Raw genomic sequence first — 19,930 nt, forward strand, 5'->3', positions numbered from 1 at the left:
TCATAAACCGGTCACCGTGGACTTTAAATAATGACTTATATCAATATAAACATTCCAAACTTTTAAAAAAATCCATTTTCATCTAGTTTCAATAATCGTTAAACATATTATATCGGCTGTTATGTGTCAAGCTGCGCCGCCCCCAGCTACTTGATGCCCTAGGCGGTTGCCTTGTTCGCCTGTGTGGACACGCCGGCCCTGGGGCTGGCCAGAAACGTCACCCGTCAGTTAACGACTTCCACTCCTACTCCCCAAACCCCCCCCCCCCCCCTAACTTTTTTTCCCGTGTATAGCGTGCATCCTTATTTTTTTTCTTTACTTGAAGGGAAAAAAGGGCGCGCTATACACGAGTATATACGGTACTATCGGTTGACAATACACAGCGACCGACTGGATGCACGCCCGCCTCGACTTGTTTTAACTGCAGCACCGATGTTTACTTTGAGAGCTCAAGCAATTATCTTTTCCCGTGGGTTGATAGAAAAAGGTCGCTTCACCCAGCATAAAAAAAAGATTACGTCACTTATTCCCCAAGCAGGAAACACACTGGCTGCCGTCTGTCTCCCCCGCATTTATCTTTCTTCTAACATTTCACGTCTCACCTCTCGCGCGAGCAATAACGAAGCGACAACGCATTGGGCCGTTTTATGCTTTGTTTGGTGACAGTAGCTGTATTTTATTCAGTATATTCCTTTTCATAGAATCCTTGCTATAAAAATACATTTATATTTAAGTTTGAAAGCTTGTATATTCCTTGCCAGAGATGACTGAACTCGAACTTGGTGTGAAAAGTGACACCTTTTGACCCGTCCCTCACCGCTTTAGTACCCCATTCATAATAGCCCAATTTTACGGGAGAAGAGAGGGTGTCATGAGCATTTTCTCACTGAAGGTTTTTCAAAGGATGCGAAGTTGGGGTGTTATAAGGGAGGACACTAGATGGTGTGTGTCTGGGAGGGATGAGCTAGCCTTGAAGAATGTGAACGAGGGGAGGGAGGGGTGAGCTTATGCGTCATGAAGCCGCTGCCGCCAGCCAGCCGGGCGAGCTTCGTGTGCGCCCACTCGCGTTGCAGAACCTACAGCTGCCATATTTTTAAAAGAAAAGTCCCATTATTATTTTTTTATTCTTACATGAACATTATTGGAAGTATTAAAGCCTACACAAAATTACGCTGTGTGTTAAAATTAACAGATAAGGATCCTTTTTTTTTTTTTTTTTTAAGTTTTTTTTTCTTTGAATTTTCAAATTTTGGTCAAAATGTCCAATTTTTTGACTATTCCCGAGTATCCGGAGTTTGTGACATCGGGGTTCTAGTGTATTTAACTACGGCAAGCAGAAAACGTACATGTAAACCAACCAGTAAAAATAAACTGTCTTTGGACATATTTTTTTTTAGGTGGCCTGTAGGGCGACGGACTTGTCATGAAGGATGAAGTGGGTTTAAAGCAAAGCCGTCTAGCATTCCCATTATATGGCTGGTTTCTTAGCGAGTAGCGGTTTGTGAAAAGGGCGAGAGGGGGGCGGATGGGGGGGTTGAAATCAACTGAAAATTTCGGAAAACATCTATTACGACCCTAATCCTGGGAACCGTGAGGGGTCGTTTCAGAGAGGTTAGACTCTCTCTCTCTCTCTCTCTCTCTCTCTCTCTCTCTCTCTCTCTCTCTCTCTCTCTCTCTCTCTCTCTGTGTGTGTGTGTGTGTGTGTGTGTGTGTGTGTGTGTGTGTGGGCGCGCGCGCATGTGTGTGTGCGTGCGTGTTTGTTGTGTGTGTGTGTGTGTGTGTTTACAGATGAATGGAGTATAACTCTTTCCAGTGATACCTATGAAGATATTGTTGGAACACATGAACGGTTACTGTGTCTATTTTTGTACACTGTGTGTCTTGAATAAAATAGGTCTCTTGCACAACACGATACATGTGTCGCTCTAGTTCTAACCCTCTTTCCTATTACCCCTCTCCAGGGAGTGGTAATACATGTATGCTGTTGCTCAGAAAATGCACTCTGGCCCTACTGAAATTGATGGGATTGTTAATACATACTTATAAGCTCGTTCCAGATTATAGCCCCTATTGGAACTTGAAGCTTCAAAAAGTTTCGTTACCTTCTCGACGATGCTCCTCCAAAATGCAACATAGGTCACTGCTCTAAACAACTGTACGAACATGCAGTTTGCAACAAGTCACGACCACATTTCCTCATTACAAGGCAGAGTAAACGTCAAGAGACCAGGCGGAGGTATTGTTGAGGAGCTTAGATGGCACTCTGCGTCCTATGTCGGGGGTCATCCTGGTCCTCTGAGTCATCAAACAATAGTATGGCGAGTAGGCCATCCCAATAGTGGGGAACAATCTCTTCTATTGCCCAATCACGACAAACTTCTTTATGTGCTTGTTAAGCCGTTTTGAAAATCATGCTCCACACAAGAATATTTGTCCAATTTAGATTCAACTATATTATTATCCTCTAGCCTAAGGTTCTTTGGCTGGAACACTAACTCAATGTTCCAAAAGTTCTTGAGCAAGGGATGTATAGGCAATTGTTGACAAAGCAAACGACCTTTCTGTTTATGGCACCTATCTTTGCATGGAAGCCATTTTGTTAACACTACTATAAGTTATCCATGACATTTTATTAAAATTGTAAAGGTACAGAATTATGATTTTCTTGAAACCAAGAGGTGTCTAATATTTCTTTATCAAGAGCCTAATTTTCATGCAGCCATCCATGTTACAGCTCAGAAGGCTGATGTGTTCCTTGCTTCTCTTTGCAATCTAGTACTGCAATAAAATTATCTGATGCCCAGTTATAAAACATCTCAAGCACATCAGCGCTGTACATATAGCATGGCATGCTTTCAAAACATCCATCCATCTGTTCAAGCATTTCATGTTGTCTAAGACTAACTTCAAGGAAAGTTTATCTGCCTTTCTTCGCAGCAATGGTCCAGTTACTGGTATGTTTTGCACTCTAAGTTGGCTGAACTACTTCAGCAAAGCTTCCTCCAGATCTGTGTCATTGTGTACCTTATATTTTTTAATTGCACATTAACTGACCAAAGATCATCAACCACTGTTAAATAAAATCAAGCCTTAAATGCAAATAAATAAAGTCCCAATAAATGCATTGGTCTCCCAAATATCATTCACCAAATCAAATAAAAAAAATTACAACATCGGAGTAAAAAATATAATAGTCAACAAACAGATATCAAAACTAAGAGAAATCCAAAATCATGCAAATGCAAGTGGTAATAAAAAAAGCAAACATATAGCATCGTGCCCATGAGAAAGAGACACTGGGTGGGCGTAAGAAAAGCCTGGCACCATGGAACCTTTATCTGTGGAGGGTAAAATTGATCATCCTAGGGTAAGGGGTATCTACTGTGCCACGTGCAGTATATAGGCTGTATCAAAAATCATGTTACAACGCTTGAGGGTAGAAAGCTCTTATTATTTGCAAACCATTTTTGCCAATTAACATGTTGCCGGAAACACGTATTTAAGCCCCTGTAGCCCCAGAAAGAGTCAGAGTAGGCAACCCATTGTACAGTGTTAAGTTGTGGATGTGCGGGCGTTCGAGAAGAGAAATAAACTTTTTAATCGTGGCACAGATTTTAATTTCACTCAGAATCAATCACAGCTTTGGCTTTGTTTCACAACATTGAAATTGTTGTTACGTTTTAACTACGTGACAGCCTAAAGCAACGGCTCAAAAACACGCCCACCTTGAGCGACACAGAGGTGGCAACGGCGAATCATGTTTTCAGGGATACGCTGGAGCATGTGTGGAGTTGACCTTATTATTTCAAATGCTTCAATGATTCGCTGTGTAAGCTCTTCTACCATTTCTACTGGCGTAGCTTAGATAAGCCCTTTTACGTAACCCCACAGAAAGAAATCTAACGGGGTTAGGTCCGGTGACCTTGGCGGCCATGCGACAGGGCCCGCTCGTCCAATCCATTGATTTTTGGAAATGATTGGTATAAATACTCTCGCACTTGCAGGGAAAAATGAGGTGGTGCCCCGTCATGTTGGTACCACATCACACATCGGACATGCAATGGAACCTATTCAAGAAGACCTGGTAGTTCGTTCTGAAGGAAGTGGAGGTATCCGGCGCCGGTAAGTCGTGGGAGAAGAAAAAAAGGCCCGATGAGTACGCCGTCAACAATACCGGCCCACACATTAACTGAAAAAACGTTCCTGGCGAGCTATAACACATGTTGCATGCGGATTGACATCATTCCAAACATGACTGTTGTGCGAATCGAGAATAGTGTCTTGAGTGAACTTGGCTTAATCGCTGAATAAAACCGCTAACTTGGGGTTCAATACTCTTCGAAAGTACTAACGAGAAAAGGTCATGAGAAGAGGATAGTCTGCCGGACCCATGTGTTGCACTTTTTGAAGGTGGTATGGGTACAAGAGTTGCTCATGAAGAACTCGCCAAACAGCCATTTTGTCAGCGTCCATATCGGAACCTTCTGCCCTTGTACTTGTATGTGGACTCTCCTCAAATCTCTGCAGTACATCTTCTTCAAAACTGGGAGTACGAACCCTGTGTGGAGCACCAACATTTGGTCTTGTGACGGCACATGTACCAGTATCACGCATTCGCTGAGTAAGACTTGCAAACATGGTGTGAGCTGGAATCCTACGACCCGGATATCGTTCTTTGTACAGACGACGGGCGGCTCGTCCATTTTGTCTAGCTTCCCCGTAAACAAGCAGCATGTCCGTGTACTCACTAAACGTGTACTCCATTGAGCTCCACTAAAACGTCGCCCTTTTCAGAACCACAGCGAAAGAAATGACACCACGAGTTTGCTTGTACGACAGAACAATCAACGACAGACCACCAGTGATATCAAAACACACTTGGACGTCACGCTGCGCAGTGCTATGGCACGGCACGAATGGAAGAAAAGAGGTGAGGGTGCCACCAACGGAAGTAAAAAGGGGCGGGGGTCATCATTTGACATCGTACAGTCCTCTCGAGCGCTGCCCGGCGTCGTAAACACGTAATTCACCACAGCATCGTCTGTCTCGCACAAAGCCCAACGGGTTGCCTACGTTAACTCTTTCTGGGGCTACAGGGGCTTAACTAAGCTTTTCCGGCAACATGTTTATTGGCAAAAATGTTTGCAAATAATAAGAGCTTTCTACCCTCAAGCGTTGTAACATGAATTTTTATATATCCTGTATATAGCACTTGCCAAAAGAAATGCTGCACAACATTCCATAAACTGTTATGACAAATTTCTTTTAAATATTTTAGTTAACATTTTTTTCCCCTCTAAATTGTCATAACAGGGTTTTTCTTTTTTTTGACAGGAAGTGTCTGAACAGCTGTGCGGAAAATGTAATACAAAACCCCAGATGGTAGGTGAAGGCGAAACACAGCATGCAATCTGCTAACAAAAGATGAAGGTGATAACTGATGGCTAGAGATGATGAAAAATTGTTTTAACGATATAGCCGCGAATAAATGTGACAAACCCGTTTACCAGCGATAAACTAACCAACTTGCGAATTTGCGCTACATACTAAATAACCATTGTGTTCTTTTGAGTTATTGGATCTTTTTCCCCCCGTCAGAGCAAGTTTTGTTTCCAAGCGGCAACCGGCAAGCCACTAGGCAGCTGCGTGCACACGCGCACGCGCGCATTTGTGTGTGTGTGCGTGCGCACGTACGCGCAGCGATAAGTCAGCGGAAGTTGTCAAGGCCAACCAGTACAATCTACACTAAAGTGCTGTAAACACAACTCATGTCCCGGGCGATGTGTACAATAAATTACCGTACCGTATCTCTTTGCCTGTTACTCACGGTCACGGCCTCTTCTATTTCTGGATATTTTCCTTGTTTCATCCTTCGAAATGCTCGCTTATCTTTCGGCGCCTTCTGGAATAAATTATGTTTGGCTGCACCAGTCAGTACTTGACATTGCTTGCTGACATATCTTATTTTCTCGCCGCCACATTTTTTCCGATTCAGCATACTTCACACCTTTCTACAGTATAATCCCGCTGGAACGACCCCCCACTGTTCCCGAAAAAACGGTCGTACTTACGGAAGAGTCGTTCCAGAGAATTTGGGAAATTTTTGGCCAATTTACACCCCCCCCCCCTTCCCCCCCCCAAATCCAGCCACCACACTCACGGCCATTTCAAGGAAAGAACCGTTCTTTATTTGGGCAGCTTTAAAATAACATCGTGCTAACGTTATGTAACATGGGTAGTTTATTTTTTATCCATTTATTGCCCCCCCCCCCCCCCCTTTCCAACTCTTTCGGCGTCACCAATCGCCACGCCGCGCCAGATGCCCGCCAGGCACGTCTCTCGGCGCCAGGCGAGCTAACGGGCGGCGGACATAATAACCAACCGACGTGAGAAGGGAAGCGGACGACAGAGTATTTTCCCTGGGTTTTAAAGTGTGACAGCTGAGGTTGTTATAAATAAGGGTCGGGCCAAAAAGCTATTTTACATGGTACGTAACTGGGTGGTTTGAAATATAGAGCGGCCGAAACACAAAAATGGGCCGAAGCGATGGCAACGTTTTTTTTTATAGCTTCAGATAATGATAAACAAAAAATATATTCAAGCTATATTCAAGATAACCCGAAAAATTTAATTCCAAATACACTTTTAGTTCAATAAACTATGCTTGTAAGCAGTGGAGCAGTGTATGCATATATGTAACAATAACAACAAAGAACAATTGAAAAAAAAAACTCTCCAGATTACAGTATTATCCAACATGATATATGCGGCAGCTGTTAATTAAATTTATTTTAAGCATTTTTGTTCTTCAAAGTCACACATGTTAGACACGTCGACGAGACGTAAAACAAAAAAAAAAACATTAACGAACATAAAAAAAATAAATACACAACACCTAACACTTTATTTATCGCCTTACTTTTTAAAAAAGTGCTTTATCGTTGCCTGCTTTTTTTTCAAGATGGCATTTTCCGCAAACTCTTTCAACTGCGTTAAGCAGGACCACACAGCATCCCTCGCACCATGCCGCCTCAGAAGATATTCATAGACATCCCCAGCTTTGAGGACGTCTCTCGTCGTCGGCACAACTTCTGGCTCTTCTGCTTCTGCTTCTCCCTCTCCCTCCCCCTCCTCGTCATCCTCCTCCTCTTCATCGCTCGGCTCCTGCCCCTTGACGTCATCGGAATCATCATCTTGTGTACCCCAAACTGCAACGTTCTCATCCGCTGTCACGAACTCTGCAAACGTGCAGTCTGGGGCCAATTGCTGCCACGATTCGTCGTCGCATGGCAGAGTGAAAATCTGATGCTGCGGCTTCGTCGAGGGGCCCGGCTGGGGCTCGGCGTCCACTGTGGGTGGGTCGTCAGGGTCGTCAGGGTTTTCAGGGTTGGTGGCAGCGAGAGGCACATCGTCGACTGGTGTGACGAAGTTGGCGTGTCGGAAACAGTTGGCGATTACTTCTGGTTTCAATGCCCTCCAGCTGGTAACAATCGCTTCCGTTGCCCTATACACGTCCCACTTCTTCATCTCTTTCCCGATGTTATGCTGCAACACCATGCTCCGCACAAGCATATCCCGGTACTTCAGCTTCACCTGCTGGATTATCCCCTGGTCCAGAGGCTGAAGCACGCTGGTGGTGTTCTTAGGCAAGAACACCAGCTCAATATTTCCTTTGAATATATATACTGTATAGAAGTCGCAAGTGGATAGGATTTACTCTACGTTTTTCAGAAGCTTATGATGAGCAGCTTGGTAACTTCACCGCTGCAGTGCGCTGCCGTAACGCCCTGTATCGTCTTGGTTGTTATTTACACGTTAGAGCGCAGCACTGTCGCCCGCTGTCATTTCCCGCACCCCCCACCTATCATTCACTGCAGCTCAAGGTCGTTCAACGGGAGGGGGAAGGGGTGTTTGAAGAGTTCGATACTTGTCCGCTAGGGACCACCATAAGTCGATGCCCTAGAGATGGTGGCTATTGCAGCGGTGAATTAACCAACTACCTCAAAACCGTATTACAAATTTTAACCTGGGCTGGCGACTTCTATACAGTATATATATTCAAAGACATTTCTGAGGTTATCGAGCGGAGGATGCGCAGGGCAATTGTCGACGAACAGGACAACTTTCCTATTCATCACACCCATTTTCGCATCAAAGCTGCGAAGCCATTTCGTGAAAACTGCTGCATTCATCCACGTTTTTTTGTTGAAGTCGTAGTCGCAATGAAGAATGTTCCCCTTTGAAACCTCTCGGTTTTTTTAACTTTCCTATTACTAGGGGCTTCATTTTGTCGCTGCCGTCCATGTTGCAGCAAAGGAGGACTGTGAGGCGCTCCTTGCTCCTCTTCGCACCCTTGCATACGTCCCCTTTCACCGCAAGAGTACGGTCTGGCAAGAGGTTATAAAACATCCCCAGCTCGTCTGCGTTGTAAACGTCTCGAGGCTGGTATCGGCTGAGGATGTTCTGAAGCAAGGGCAACCACTCACTTACAGACTTCGGATCAACCGACGCACTTTCGCCGACTATCTTGTGGCTGGATATTCCATGCCGAGCCTTGAAACGATTCAGCCACCCGACTGAACGCTTGAAGTCTGTCAAACCTAACTTCAAAGCAAGTTCGTCCGCCTTTGCCAACATCATTGGCCCACTCACAGGCAAATTTTGAGCTCTCAGCTCACCAAACCACTCCAACATAGCTTCGTCCAAGTTTTCGTACAACGCGCCCCTCAAATTTTTCAGTTGCACATTGCGGCCTTGCTTCTGTACTGCATTCACAATTTCTTCTCTCTGTTTGAGAATCGTGAAGAGAGTAGACTTCGGAATGTTGTATTGCTGCGCTATCTTAGTCTTGGAAATTGTTTTCTTATCCACTTGCTGGATGATCTCATATTTTTTCATTAGCGAAAGTGTATTTCGCTTGGCACTCATTTTCACAAATGCAAAATGAAAATCCAAAAAAAAAAAAAAAAAAAAAAATTCCTGTAAAACTGTGTGTGTCGTTAACAATCGTTAATGGAATCAAGCCAATAATTTTACAAAATAAAAATCCAAAAACAAATGCGTGTGTCGTCAACAATATACAAAATTCACAAAATCAAACCACTAACCAAATCGGCGTCCAAGAAACAAAGCGTAATAAGTCGTCAACAATAATAAAAACCAAGAAATATCCGAATCAATAAGCAAAAGAAGCGTATCCACCAGCGAGCAAGATCACACTAACAAGCCACAAGACAAAGACACGGGATCGAGACGGCAACAGAAATGTGCATGGGCACCACTGTTTACCGTTATCGCTAGGGTGGCCAGTCTGGACTCTGGAGGGGTGGTATCTATTTTTAGCCATGCGTGCGCCTGCCAACAGTACAGATCTCGCCAAGAAAAACGTGACGCGCAGCGCCGTACATTGTGTGTAGCGCACTTGTTTTTTATCCGATTTTACTCATTTTTTTTCGAATTTTTTCACGGTTCCTCGAAAACTGGTCGTTCTTACGGAATGGTCATTCCAGAGAGGGGTCGTTCAGGAGGGATTCAACTGTATTTGAACTCAGCTCTATAACTTGTTATTTTCCTCATAAACACTACCCGGTAACTGTAAAACAAACTTCTCTGCCCCCCTCGTATTCCTTACGTGCAAAAAAAAAAGTCTCTCCCACCCCTCACCATCCATCATTCAACAAGCCACCCTCCGCCTCTCTTCCCTTCTCCCGCCGTGCGCCACAACAAAAGACTCGCGTTCATTGTTATTGCCTTTCGCTCACTCTTTTTTAAACTCGTGGTGTGAATTCCTTCCTAAGTCGGCCACGCGGTAAAGAAAAACTGGCTTTGCTGTGCCGTGTATCAGGTTCCGTAAATACCGTATAAACCCACGTACCACCCGCACCTTTTTTCAAAAAATCAGGTTCGAAAAAGTAGGGTGCGGGTGTTACACGGGACTTTGGCCATTTTAGCGCGGACGAAATAAGGCCGGCGCGACTGGAGGTTGCTGTGATAGGCAAGAGGGTTAGGGGAAAAGGAGGGGAAAGAAGTGGCAGACAGTCAAGGTCACATTCTTCACAGCTTTGACACTCTGCAGCTTCGCTGGTTACAAACGCGCGCTCCCACGCACTGTCCTTTCCTTATTTGCAAAGTATCCAGTGGTTTTACACGTGTTGGCTGCAACTATTGTAATAAATCATAAAAAAATGCATTATTTCACAGTTGCGGAAAAATTAAAAATAATCAGTGAAGCGGAAGAAATCGGTAACCGTGCTGCTAGGCGAAAATATGTCGACGAATCGTATGTGAGGGATTAAAGGAAAAGTAAAGACAAACTGTTTTCGGCCAGTGGCGATAGACATATGTTCCGTGGTGCGGTAGCAAAGTTTCTGGAGATAGAGGAAAATCTCCACGACTACATCAGGACAGACGGCAATTCGGGTGCGCTTTAAGCACGGAAATGTGTTCACTAAAGGCACTGCAAATTGCTCGTGAACTTGGCGTGGGTGAAGGCTTAAAAGCAAGTACGAACTGGATGTGCAGGTTCATGGTAAGAAAGGGTTTGTCCATGAGGCAGCGTACTACAATCTGCCAGCGTTTAACGACAAGCTACGATGAGAAATTAATAGCATTTCAGAGGCATGTGTTAAAGCTGCGGAAGCTGTAGAATATGCCACATTTAGGCACAAGGTTTTTTATTATGCATGTAATAAAAATAGTTTTTATTATGCTGGCTAGGACTTGCGTGCTTAATCGTTTATTTTGTTTGAACGAGGTCATTGCGCAGCGCACGATAATGGACGCGGAAGATTGTAACTGTAAACAGCTGGGAGCTGGGCAAGGTCACGCGCACACACCGCGCAATGTTGCCACATTGCAGTTGCCTGCCTTCTGCACACTTTTAACACAAATGCCGAGGCTGTAATAAGTAGCATGTAGTACTTTTTTGGTAATTCTTTACGATTTGTTACTGTTTGAAAGGAAAACAAATCACGACTAAATTATTTTTTTTCCATGCAGATTTGTAATAAAAACATTTTTTCCCACCATAGCATTCTAAAAATAAGGGTGCAGGTCTTACGCGGGGGCGGGTGGTACGTGGGTTTATACGGTATGTTAACGAGATGGGGCGGACAAAAACTGTAGGGCCGCATTCAAGAGCAGAGCAGTATAAATCGCATCATTTCTACGTTAGCGATATAAATATTCTTATGTGCAAGCCCTGCAATATTCGTATACACTGGGAAAAAAGACAATGCTGATAAACATATCAAAACATTGTCGCACATCGAACAGCTTAAGAAATTTTCACACCAGCTTGAAAATAAATAGCAAGCGACTCTGCCAGCGTTAGTTCAGGAGGAAAAAAAAAACTGAACAGCAGGAGTTTGTGGAAGAAACAGTGAAAATGTGCACGGTGTTCTGAGGCTGCATTGAGATATGTGTGGTGTGTGGCTTCCGGTCAGTAGTGTTGATGCTGAAAGTTTTTTCAGTAAGTACAGTCAAACCTCTCTGAAACGACCCCTCACGGTTCCCAGGAATAGGGTCGTAATAGAGGGGGCGTCGTAATAGATGTTTTTCGAAATTCTCAGTTGATTTCAACACCCCTTCCCCCCTACACGCTAAGAAACCAGCCGTACAATGGCAGGATGCTGTCACTCACAATGCTAGACGGCTTTTCTTTAAACCCACTTTAACCTTCATGACAAGTCCGTCGCCCTACAGGCCACCTCTAAAGAAAATATGTCAAAAAACAGTTTATTTTTACTGGTTAGTTTACATGTACGTTTTCTGCTTGCCCTAGTTAAATACACTAGAACCCCGATGTCACGAACTCCGGATTTAATGAAGCAGTGATTTTACGAATACATTCTCGGGAACCGTCAAAAAATTTGACATTTTGACCAAAATTTGAAAATCAGAAGAAAAAAAAAACTAAATGATAGATCATAAAATCTGTTAATTTTAACACACAGCGTATTTCTGTGTAGGCTTTAATACTTCCAATAATGTTCATGTAAGAACAACAAAAAAATAATGGGACATTTCCTTTAAAAATATGGCAGCTGTAGGTTCTGCAACGCGAGTGGGCGCACATGAAGCTCGCCCGGCTGGCTGGCGGCAGCACCTTCATGACGCATAAGCTCACCCCTCCCTCCCATCGTTCACATTCTTCAAGGCTAGCTCATCCCTCCCAGACACACACCATCTAGTGTCCTCCCTTACAACACCCCAACTTCGCATCCTTTGAAAAACCTTCAGTGAGAAAATGCTCATGACACCCTCTCTTCTCCCGTAAAATTGGGCTATTATGAATGGTGTATTAAAGCTGTGAGAGAGGGGTCAAAAGATGTCACTTTTCACACCAAATTCGAGTTCAGTCATCTCTTGCAAGGAATTTACAAGCTTTCAAACTTAAATATACAGTAAAATCCCGCTGATGCGACCCCTCACGGTTTCCGGAAAAACCGACTTATAAACGGAATGGTCGCAATAGAGAATTTGGGCCAATTTTTACCCCCCCCCCCCCCCCCCCACCGCCCCAATACATAAAAAATCGCCTTTGTTTGTATAGATATCATATTCAAATAGTTTATGGTGTAAAAATGACAACTTTTTAAATTCATATTACAGTAATTAAATAGCACGATGTCTCCCGAAAAAAACGATACCCTAAAAAGCAATATTAGAGCTCCTGTTGCCCAGAATAAAAAAATTTCAACACAGTGCAGCGTGTCCATTTTCGCCATCTTTGTATAGAAAAAACAGACGATTTAGTGTTGAAATGATACCTTTTTATTAAAGGTATATTATGTCTCTTGCGGGCTGTATTAGTGTGGCGTTCGAAAGGTTGCGACCAGTGACAACGGGTGGTCTGGCGACGCTTATCGCTCTGGTCCGTCCGGCTGACGTGCAGGAATTCGAGATGTAGGGTAAGCGCGTGTGTGTGCATGTGTATGAGAGAGAAAGAGAGAGAGAAAATGAGGGGTGGGGGTGTGGGGGGTGGGAGCTGGCGACCAGCAGCATCGTTAGCTAGCGAGAGTGACGGTAAATGTCAACCTTCACTACTTCCGCTTGCTGCAGGGCTCACTCTCTTTTATCTCTGACTCCCCCTCACACAAACACACTTGCTGACAGGGCTCGCTGTCTCTTCACCTTCTTTATCTTATCTCTCAGGCACACTTGAAGCACCTAATACTTCGGCACGGGACAGGGACGGCAATGGACGCGCGCGCAGATACTATCAGGTGATGCGCACAGTTTACCGGTATTGTCTAGCATGGACAGTCTAGAGGGGTGGTATCTATTTTTAGCCATCTTTTGTATGCCTGCCTGCTTACAGTACAGTGCTCGCCAACATAAATGTGAACACACAGCGCCCAACAAAGTGTAACATACTTGTTTTCAACCGATTTTACTCAAATTTTCGACTTTCCACGGTTCCTCAAAAATCGGTCTTATAAACAGAATGGAAAGGAATATATCGAATAAAATCAAGCTGCTGTCACCAAACAAAGCATAAAACGGCCAAATCCGTGGTCGCTTCGTTATTGCTCGCGCGAGAGGTGAGACGTGGAATGTTAGAAGAAAGATAAATGCGGGAGAGACAGACAGCAGCCAGTGTGTTTCCTGCGTGGGCAATAAGTGGTGTAGCTTTTTTTTTTTTTTATGCTGGGTGAAGCGACCTTTTTCTATCAACCCACGTGAAAAGGTAATTGCTTGAGCTGTCAAAATAAACATCGCTGCGGCAGTTAAAACAAGTCGGCACTCGGCAAGAGAAACGCAGTAACATGCTACTCACCACAAGAAACTTATTTTCTGTCCGATTTTCTTCGGATTTTCGGCAATTTTTTCATGGTTCCTCCAAATCGGGTTGTAATAGAGAGGTGGTCGCAATAAATGGGGTCGCAACAAAAAGGCTTTACTGTACAACCTCATTGTCACTGACAGGAGGACAAGGATGACAGAGAATACGATTGAAACATGTTCAATGCTTTCATTTAATCATGAATTATCATGAACATGATGTCGATGTGTAATTTTTTTAGTGTGTCAAATTTCTCTGCTACAGTATGTTGTGTTACTAGTGGTCAGAAACAAAAATTTGTATGATTGATTGTCCCATGTAGCTGTATTTGTTATTTGTATTTTGATTCAATTCTTTATTAGTTTATTACTATATGTAATTACAATGTCAGTAATTGTTATATTATATTCCTATATTATTAAAAAGCATTTTTTGAACATCGCACACTACAGGACTTAAAAAAAATATGTAAATGCTAATAAATGCTACATTACAAAAAAAATGCTATAAAGTAGCTTTTTAAATACTATTTTTCATCATCTCTACTGATGGCTACTGACCTCTGGCTGTGGCTTCTTGATGCAGGAGTTGATCACATTCTCCTTCAGGCGAGTGATGCGATTCATCAGCTGCTCGTTGAGGTTCATCTCCTCGTAGAGCTTGCTCTGCATTTCGCTCACTTCAGGGGTCACATTTCGTGCTCGCTAAAGAACCAACACCATCAGTTCGCATTCGATCAGGTCCACCAGATTGACCAGGCAGTGCAGATGAGAATCAGTGACTTTCATCAACCTTATAATGCATTCATAAATAGAAGTACACAAATGCTAGAAATTTCAAGTAAGCCAAAGTAAGAACTTTGCTCCATAATAAAAAACATAAAACACTAGTGAAAACTTACTGGTATACAAGCAGTTTATTCGAAAAATAGATTAGTTGGTGCACAAATAAGCTAACCAGACAAAAAATTAGTCATCCTACTACATAGCCACAGATGGATCTTTAAGCCTGTACAGTTGGCACAGCGAACGAATCCCGTGCTCAACCGCATGCGTACTGCCCTTATGTGAAGCAGTATGCGATAAGGGTCAATCCATGTCAGTTCATTCAACAAAAATTGAAAATGTAAAAATTGTTTTTTTTTTTTTGATAAAAATTGGTTCATTTGTTTGGTGACATAAAGGCCACTTAAAAACCAAAATTTCAGATTTTTATCTCAAATACTTCCTGAGAAATCGAAGGTTTCGTTGGACCATTTTTGGCCTAAAACAGGTTGTAATGACAGCATAAATTGGTCAGTATCTGTGTTTCCTTGCTTTGTATTTCAATGTAATACCAATATTTCAGAATAAGAACACTTTTCTTAATGTAATATTCTCTAGAGAATTCAAATTTTGCCATTAAATTGTTATATCTAGAATGGTTTGTAAATTAATAACGTAAAAATGTCAGAAAACCAGTAAAATAACAGACATGGCCATACAGTCGTACAATAATATGATTTTCAGTATATTTTAAGGGTAAATCTTACAAGTTGGCAGGTATGACAATGCCATGAAGGAGCGTACTGCAAGTTTGGAAAGAAAAAAGTGACTACCTCAAGCTCCTCTTCTAGTTCTTTGATCTTGCGAGTGTATCTCTTCAGCAACGCAGCCTCTGTCAACACCTCATTTACTTGGGGCCTATTCTTGATGTTTTTCGCTCGAGATGCAAAGCTGGCCAGACAAAAGCAAAACATCGCACAATGAACCAAATGCCTTATAAAACAAATAAGAAGATAGATCACAGGTGAGGCTGCATATTACCAAAATTAACCATGACTAAAAAACAAAAGACACATTTGCTTGACCAATAGTATCAAGGACGTGTCAGATATCACACAATTGGAAACAGGCTATTTTTCTTCATGTAAACATGATTACAGCAGCACCTGACCTAAAACACATTTATATATACTTTTACATTTCATCACCAAAAAGATATCTACAAACACACCAAACTAATAAAACAAGTGTCAAACATCAGATAAACCTTAATTTCTCATATTTCAAACCCATAATTTATTACAATGTGTATAAAAAATGTTTTACCCATACAGTGCCGTTTATCTTAGATGGTGCTAAACATTAATTGCACTGCAATATCTATCAACCAGATACAAATCTCAAAAAGACCAAGGTAGTGATCTATATTCACTCTGATCAGATTTAAGTAAAACATTCCAACATATTTCTGGAGTAATTTCTAGAAAATGAGAAAAATCATAATCAGATAACCAAACTTGAGATTCAAACCACAGACATCTTTGATGATTATTATAATGAAATACAGTTGCACTGATTTGCTTGGTACAAAACATAATTAATTGGTGGTAGATATATTGCAGATCCCAGCCCTTCTGAAATTTAAGTATTTTTTAACAATTACAGTAGAGTGAGTGAGTAACTGTCAACACACACTCACTCCCCACCGCTCATCCACAACTTTCTCCAGCATGCGATGAAAGCCAAAACACCACACAGTGTTGTATAGTCCATTCCCGATAAAATGGCTATTAAATACTGTGAAAGTTATTATGGCATCAGACATTAAATTAATAAAAAAAGTCTAGGAACACTTTGATTATTAGTCAAACAGCAGTATTTCTGCCAGTGAACCATACTCTTTCCCTATGTATTCCAACATTTCCGGTGCATGACGCATAGCAACCGCAACCGTGTGCAGCGTTAGAGAAGAGAAAAAAAGTGAGTAGTGACTTCCTTCCTCTACAGCTAAACTCTGGCTATTATGTTTACACATGGAGGTTTGCCTGTAAACAAAGCTTAAAATTGGCATAAGTCTCAGTTTTTAGGCAAGACAAGCAGTTTTTCAACTAAGCTTGACGTCGAACCACGGCTACACCCTCCCTAAGCCCGATGTGCCTCAAGCCATTGCCGACCCCCCTCTCCTCACACCAACACTCTCTGTTACAAGCCTCACGCCAACAAGTGCGTGTGTGCGTGTGTGCGTGTGTTTGGTCGCCCTGCGCGAACCCTTTCGGCGCCCACCCTAACTGGAGCACTGCATGTTTTATAAATAATTTAATTCTTAAATATCTGTAATATGTAATCCTTAATTCTTAAATAACTTGTAATTTTTAAAAGATTTTAATAGTTATGTTTAACTGTCCTTAATATTAATGTACTAACAGTAAGTTCAGCACTTCCCATGGCCATGATACCCGGGGCCCGGGGCAGTCACTTCCGTTCGCAGTGCGGGGTAGGACGCATCTTAGCACCCCGTCGACTTCAACATTTGCTTGTAACCGATCCGTTAACATCTGCCATTGTAACTATTTTTTAAACCTTTTTCAATCAACCTTCGAGGCCTACCCCGGCGGCAGACAGTTTAACTTAATTAAAGCTCCCCGGAGCATCGGCGGACTTATACTTTCGGGGCCGGGCCACGCGGTGTTCTGGTCAGCAAGAAACCTCTACTATGTCTTGTTTTCTGTGTGCGTCGTCAGTGTACGTGTCAGCGCCAATAAAACTCAATAATCACCAGACTCACACTTAATTCTCGACCACGAGTTTCCCAGCACAGAGACAAAGGTGTGTGAGGCGCCTCAAGACCCCACGAGCAGTAACATAGCGAGCCCGTCGCTGAGAGCGGGCCGGTGAGTGCTAGCGGGGACGAGTCAAGCCTAGCTCCACATGGGTCATGTCACGGCCCTGCGACAGTCGGTAGCCGAGTCCACGTGCCCATACACGTGGTGGCGCCCAAGGTAATAACGTACAGATTCGAAACCCCCCCCACGGAAGGTTCTTTTCAACTTCCTTGACAAACAAATACTTATAATAGCTTTCAAAAATTATTCTTTCACAATAAAATGTACAGCTAAAGGAAAGGGCCTAGAAATGAAAGGCAGTTATTATTTACGTGTCATGCTTTGATTGTCCAGACTTGCCAACTTTTCCAAATGAGAATTAGTAAAACCTCTCCAAAATATTAAATTTTAGCGTAATCTGCACGTGGCATTTTTTCATTTAAAAAACACATGATTCTACGCATGCATATATTTCTTTTTAAATATTAAAAACACTATTTCTAATATAAACCCATAAGTAGAGGCACTGGAAAATAGCGTTTATAATGGCTGTTTGTAGCATTTATATTTTGCCATGTAGCATTTATATAGCATTTATTTTAATTCTTCTCCCAGTTTATGCGAATTTTGCAAGCTTTGCACATAAGTATGTTAGTGTCACTAACATAGAAATGGTGCGATTTGTATCGCTCTGCACGTGAATGCACCGTAACAGATTTTGTCTGTCCCATAATGGTAAAAAAATATATATATATTTTATAGTTCTAACTGCATTGCACGCGAACGCGATACAGAAAACCAAATTTAATAACCTTAATTTTATTGTGAATAGCAGCGCAATATTTTAGTTTCACAGATTACCGTTTGTTTTTCGGGTTAGGAAATTAGTAAACACTAGGTACGTTCAACAAATGAGCGACAAAATCATAGAGCTACATTGCTGCCATCTTTTTTTCCCGTTAAAGTGCTAACGAATTTGACTGAAGTAGATTTTCGTAATTTTTTTTGTAGTTGCCAAATATAAGTTGCGTGTGTTGTTAACATAAATTAATGCATTTTTATATTTTAGTTGTCATTTAACAGTAAATAATTTGATTGCTTGTGTTATCACGCACGCACGCGTTTGCAAACATGGCCGTTTCAATGTTTTTACATTTCACTTTCTTTCCCGTGAAAATATTCATGCGCGTAAATAAACGTCTCTCTTTAACCGTTTACATTTGTTTGGGTCGTACATTACGTTTGCCGTTAACCAAGTTTCCGCGCCAGCCCATGCGTATTTGAATTGTGTTGTGTTATTTACAAGATTCATAGATCGTGTTGATTGTTTACATGGCTCTCCATCGGAACCGTTCATTAGGTAATCTTGAAACACGGTAAGATTAGGTAAACCTAAAATTTACTGGAAATTTTAATATTACTTGAAATTTTAATACTTACTTCTAAAAACGTGATTGTAGCAATTATTCGCCGATAAACCATTTTGTCGCTTTTATTCGCGCCTATATCGTTTTTACAATTTTACAGTGCCTCTACCCATAAGACATTTACCAAATCCCATCTAAACCAACTGACAAACACTTTAGGCCTAAACAGTGATGTTCACATACATTTCACCCAAGAATGATGAATGTAGCCATGGCTATAAAAAATCTTTTTACAAACATACAAATAATAGGCACTAAATGAGTAACTTATTATTGAAAAATATGCAGTACCATAGGCCTAATTACAATAGGATTAAGTTATATCCTTATTTTCAACTTCACATTAAACATTACCAATATATGTACAAATATGGACAAACTTTTGTTTAGTCATCTTAATTTTAAAAATAAAATCTAATTAATGCCTTACCAGATTTTCTTGTGTAATCAATTTGCTCCTAAATGACAAAATATATTTTATAAAGTCACATAAAAAAATTAAATATACACTGTCTCAATACAAAGTAATTAAGACAATGTTAAATTTAAGGATTCACACTTCAGTGATGCCACAGTTGCTTTCTTGGCTTTGAGGAGAAAGGCTTCTGTGAATTCTTGCTCATAGCAATTACATACCTAGTGCCCAACATTTAATTATGGAAGTATTTTCCAGAACTCTATTAGACATCTGAGACCTAAACTGTGTTCTAGTTTTTCTGACCAAACTGAAGACACCTTCACATTCAGCGTTACTGTGTGGTATTGTTAGTATTGACAACATCACCTTAGCCAACCGTCCAAATTTTGGCTTGCCATTATCACTCATGCTTGACACTTTAACCCACTTTTACACAATGGTATCTTCTTTTGCAACCATAGAAGAAATATCTTCAAATTGAAGGAGATTAAACTAGCTCTGTAGATCATCCATAGCTTTCACAACACTTTCATCATCACCAACAGACAGAAGAAAAAGAGTTCTACAAAGTACTTAACATCAACAAAACTTGCATGTTCTATATGGTCAATAGATGCTACACCAGCTTTTTTCAAGACATCATTTTTCAGGGGAAACTTGTTAATGATATAATCAACAGCACAAACAAAGAATTTTCTGACTGAAGAGAGAAA

General features: G+C 41.7%; 1 protein-coding gene across 1 annotated transcript in view; it reads right to left on the reverse strand.

Annotated features, from left to right (window-relative positions):
• LOC134546216 (centromere-associated protein E-like) overlaps window positions 1-19,930 on the reverse strand; it is a 207,207-nt gene that overhangs the window by 30,171 nt on the left and 157,106 nt on the right. The window contains exons 7-8 of the mRNA XM_063388840.1: window positions 15,384-15,501; window positions 14,347-14,490 (exon numbers count right to left, since the gene is read on the reverse strand). Of these exons, the coding sequence (XP_063244910.1) occupies window positions 14,347-14,490; window positions 15,384-15,501 (262 nt within the window). The remainder of the gene's footprint in view (window positions 1-14,346; window positions 14,491-15,383; window positions 15,502-19,930) is intronic.

Source organism: Bacillus rossius, chromosome 1 (assembly GCF_032445375.1).
Source record: "Bacillus rossius redtenbacheri isolate Brsri chromosome 1, Brsri_v3, whole genome shotgun sequence".
Lineage (NCBI taxonomy): Eukaryota > Metazoa > Arthropoda > Insecta > Phasmatodea > Bacillidae > Bacillus > Bacillus rossius.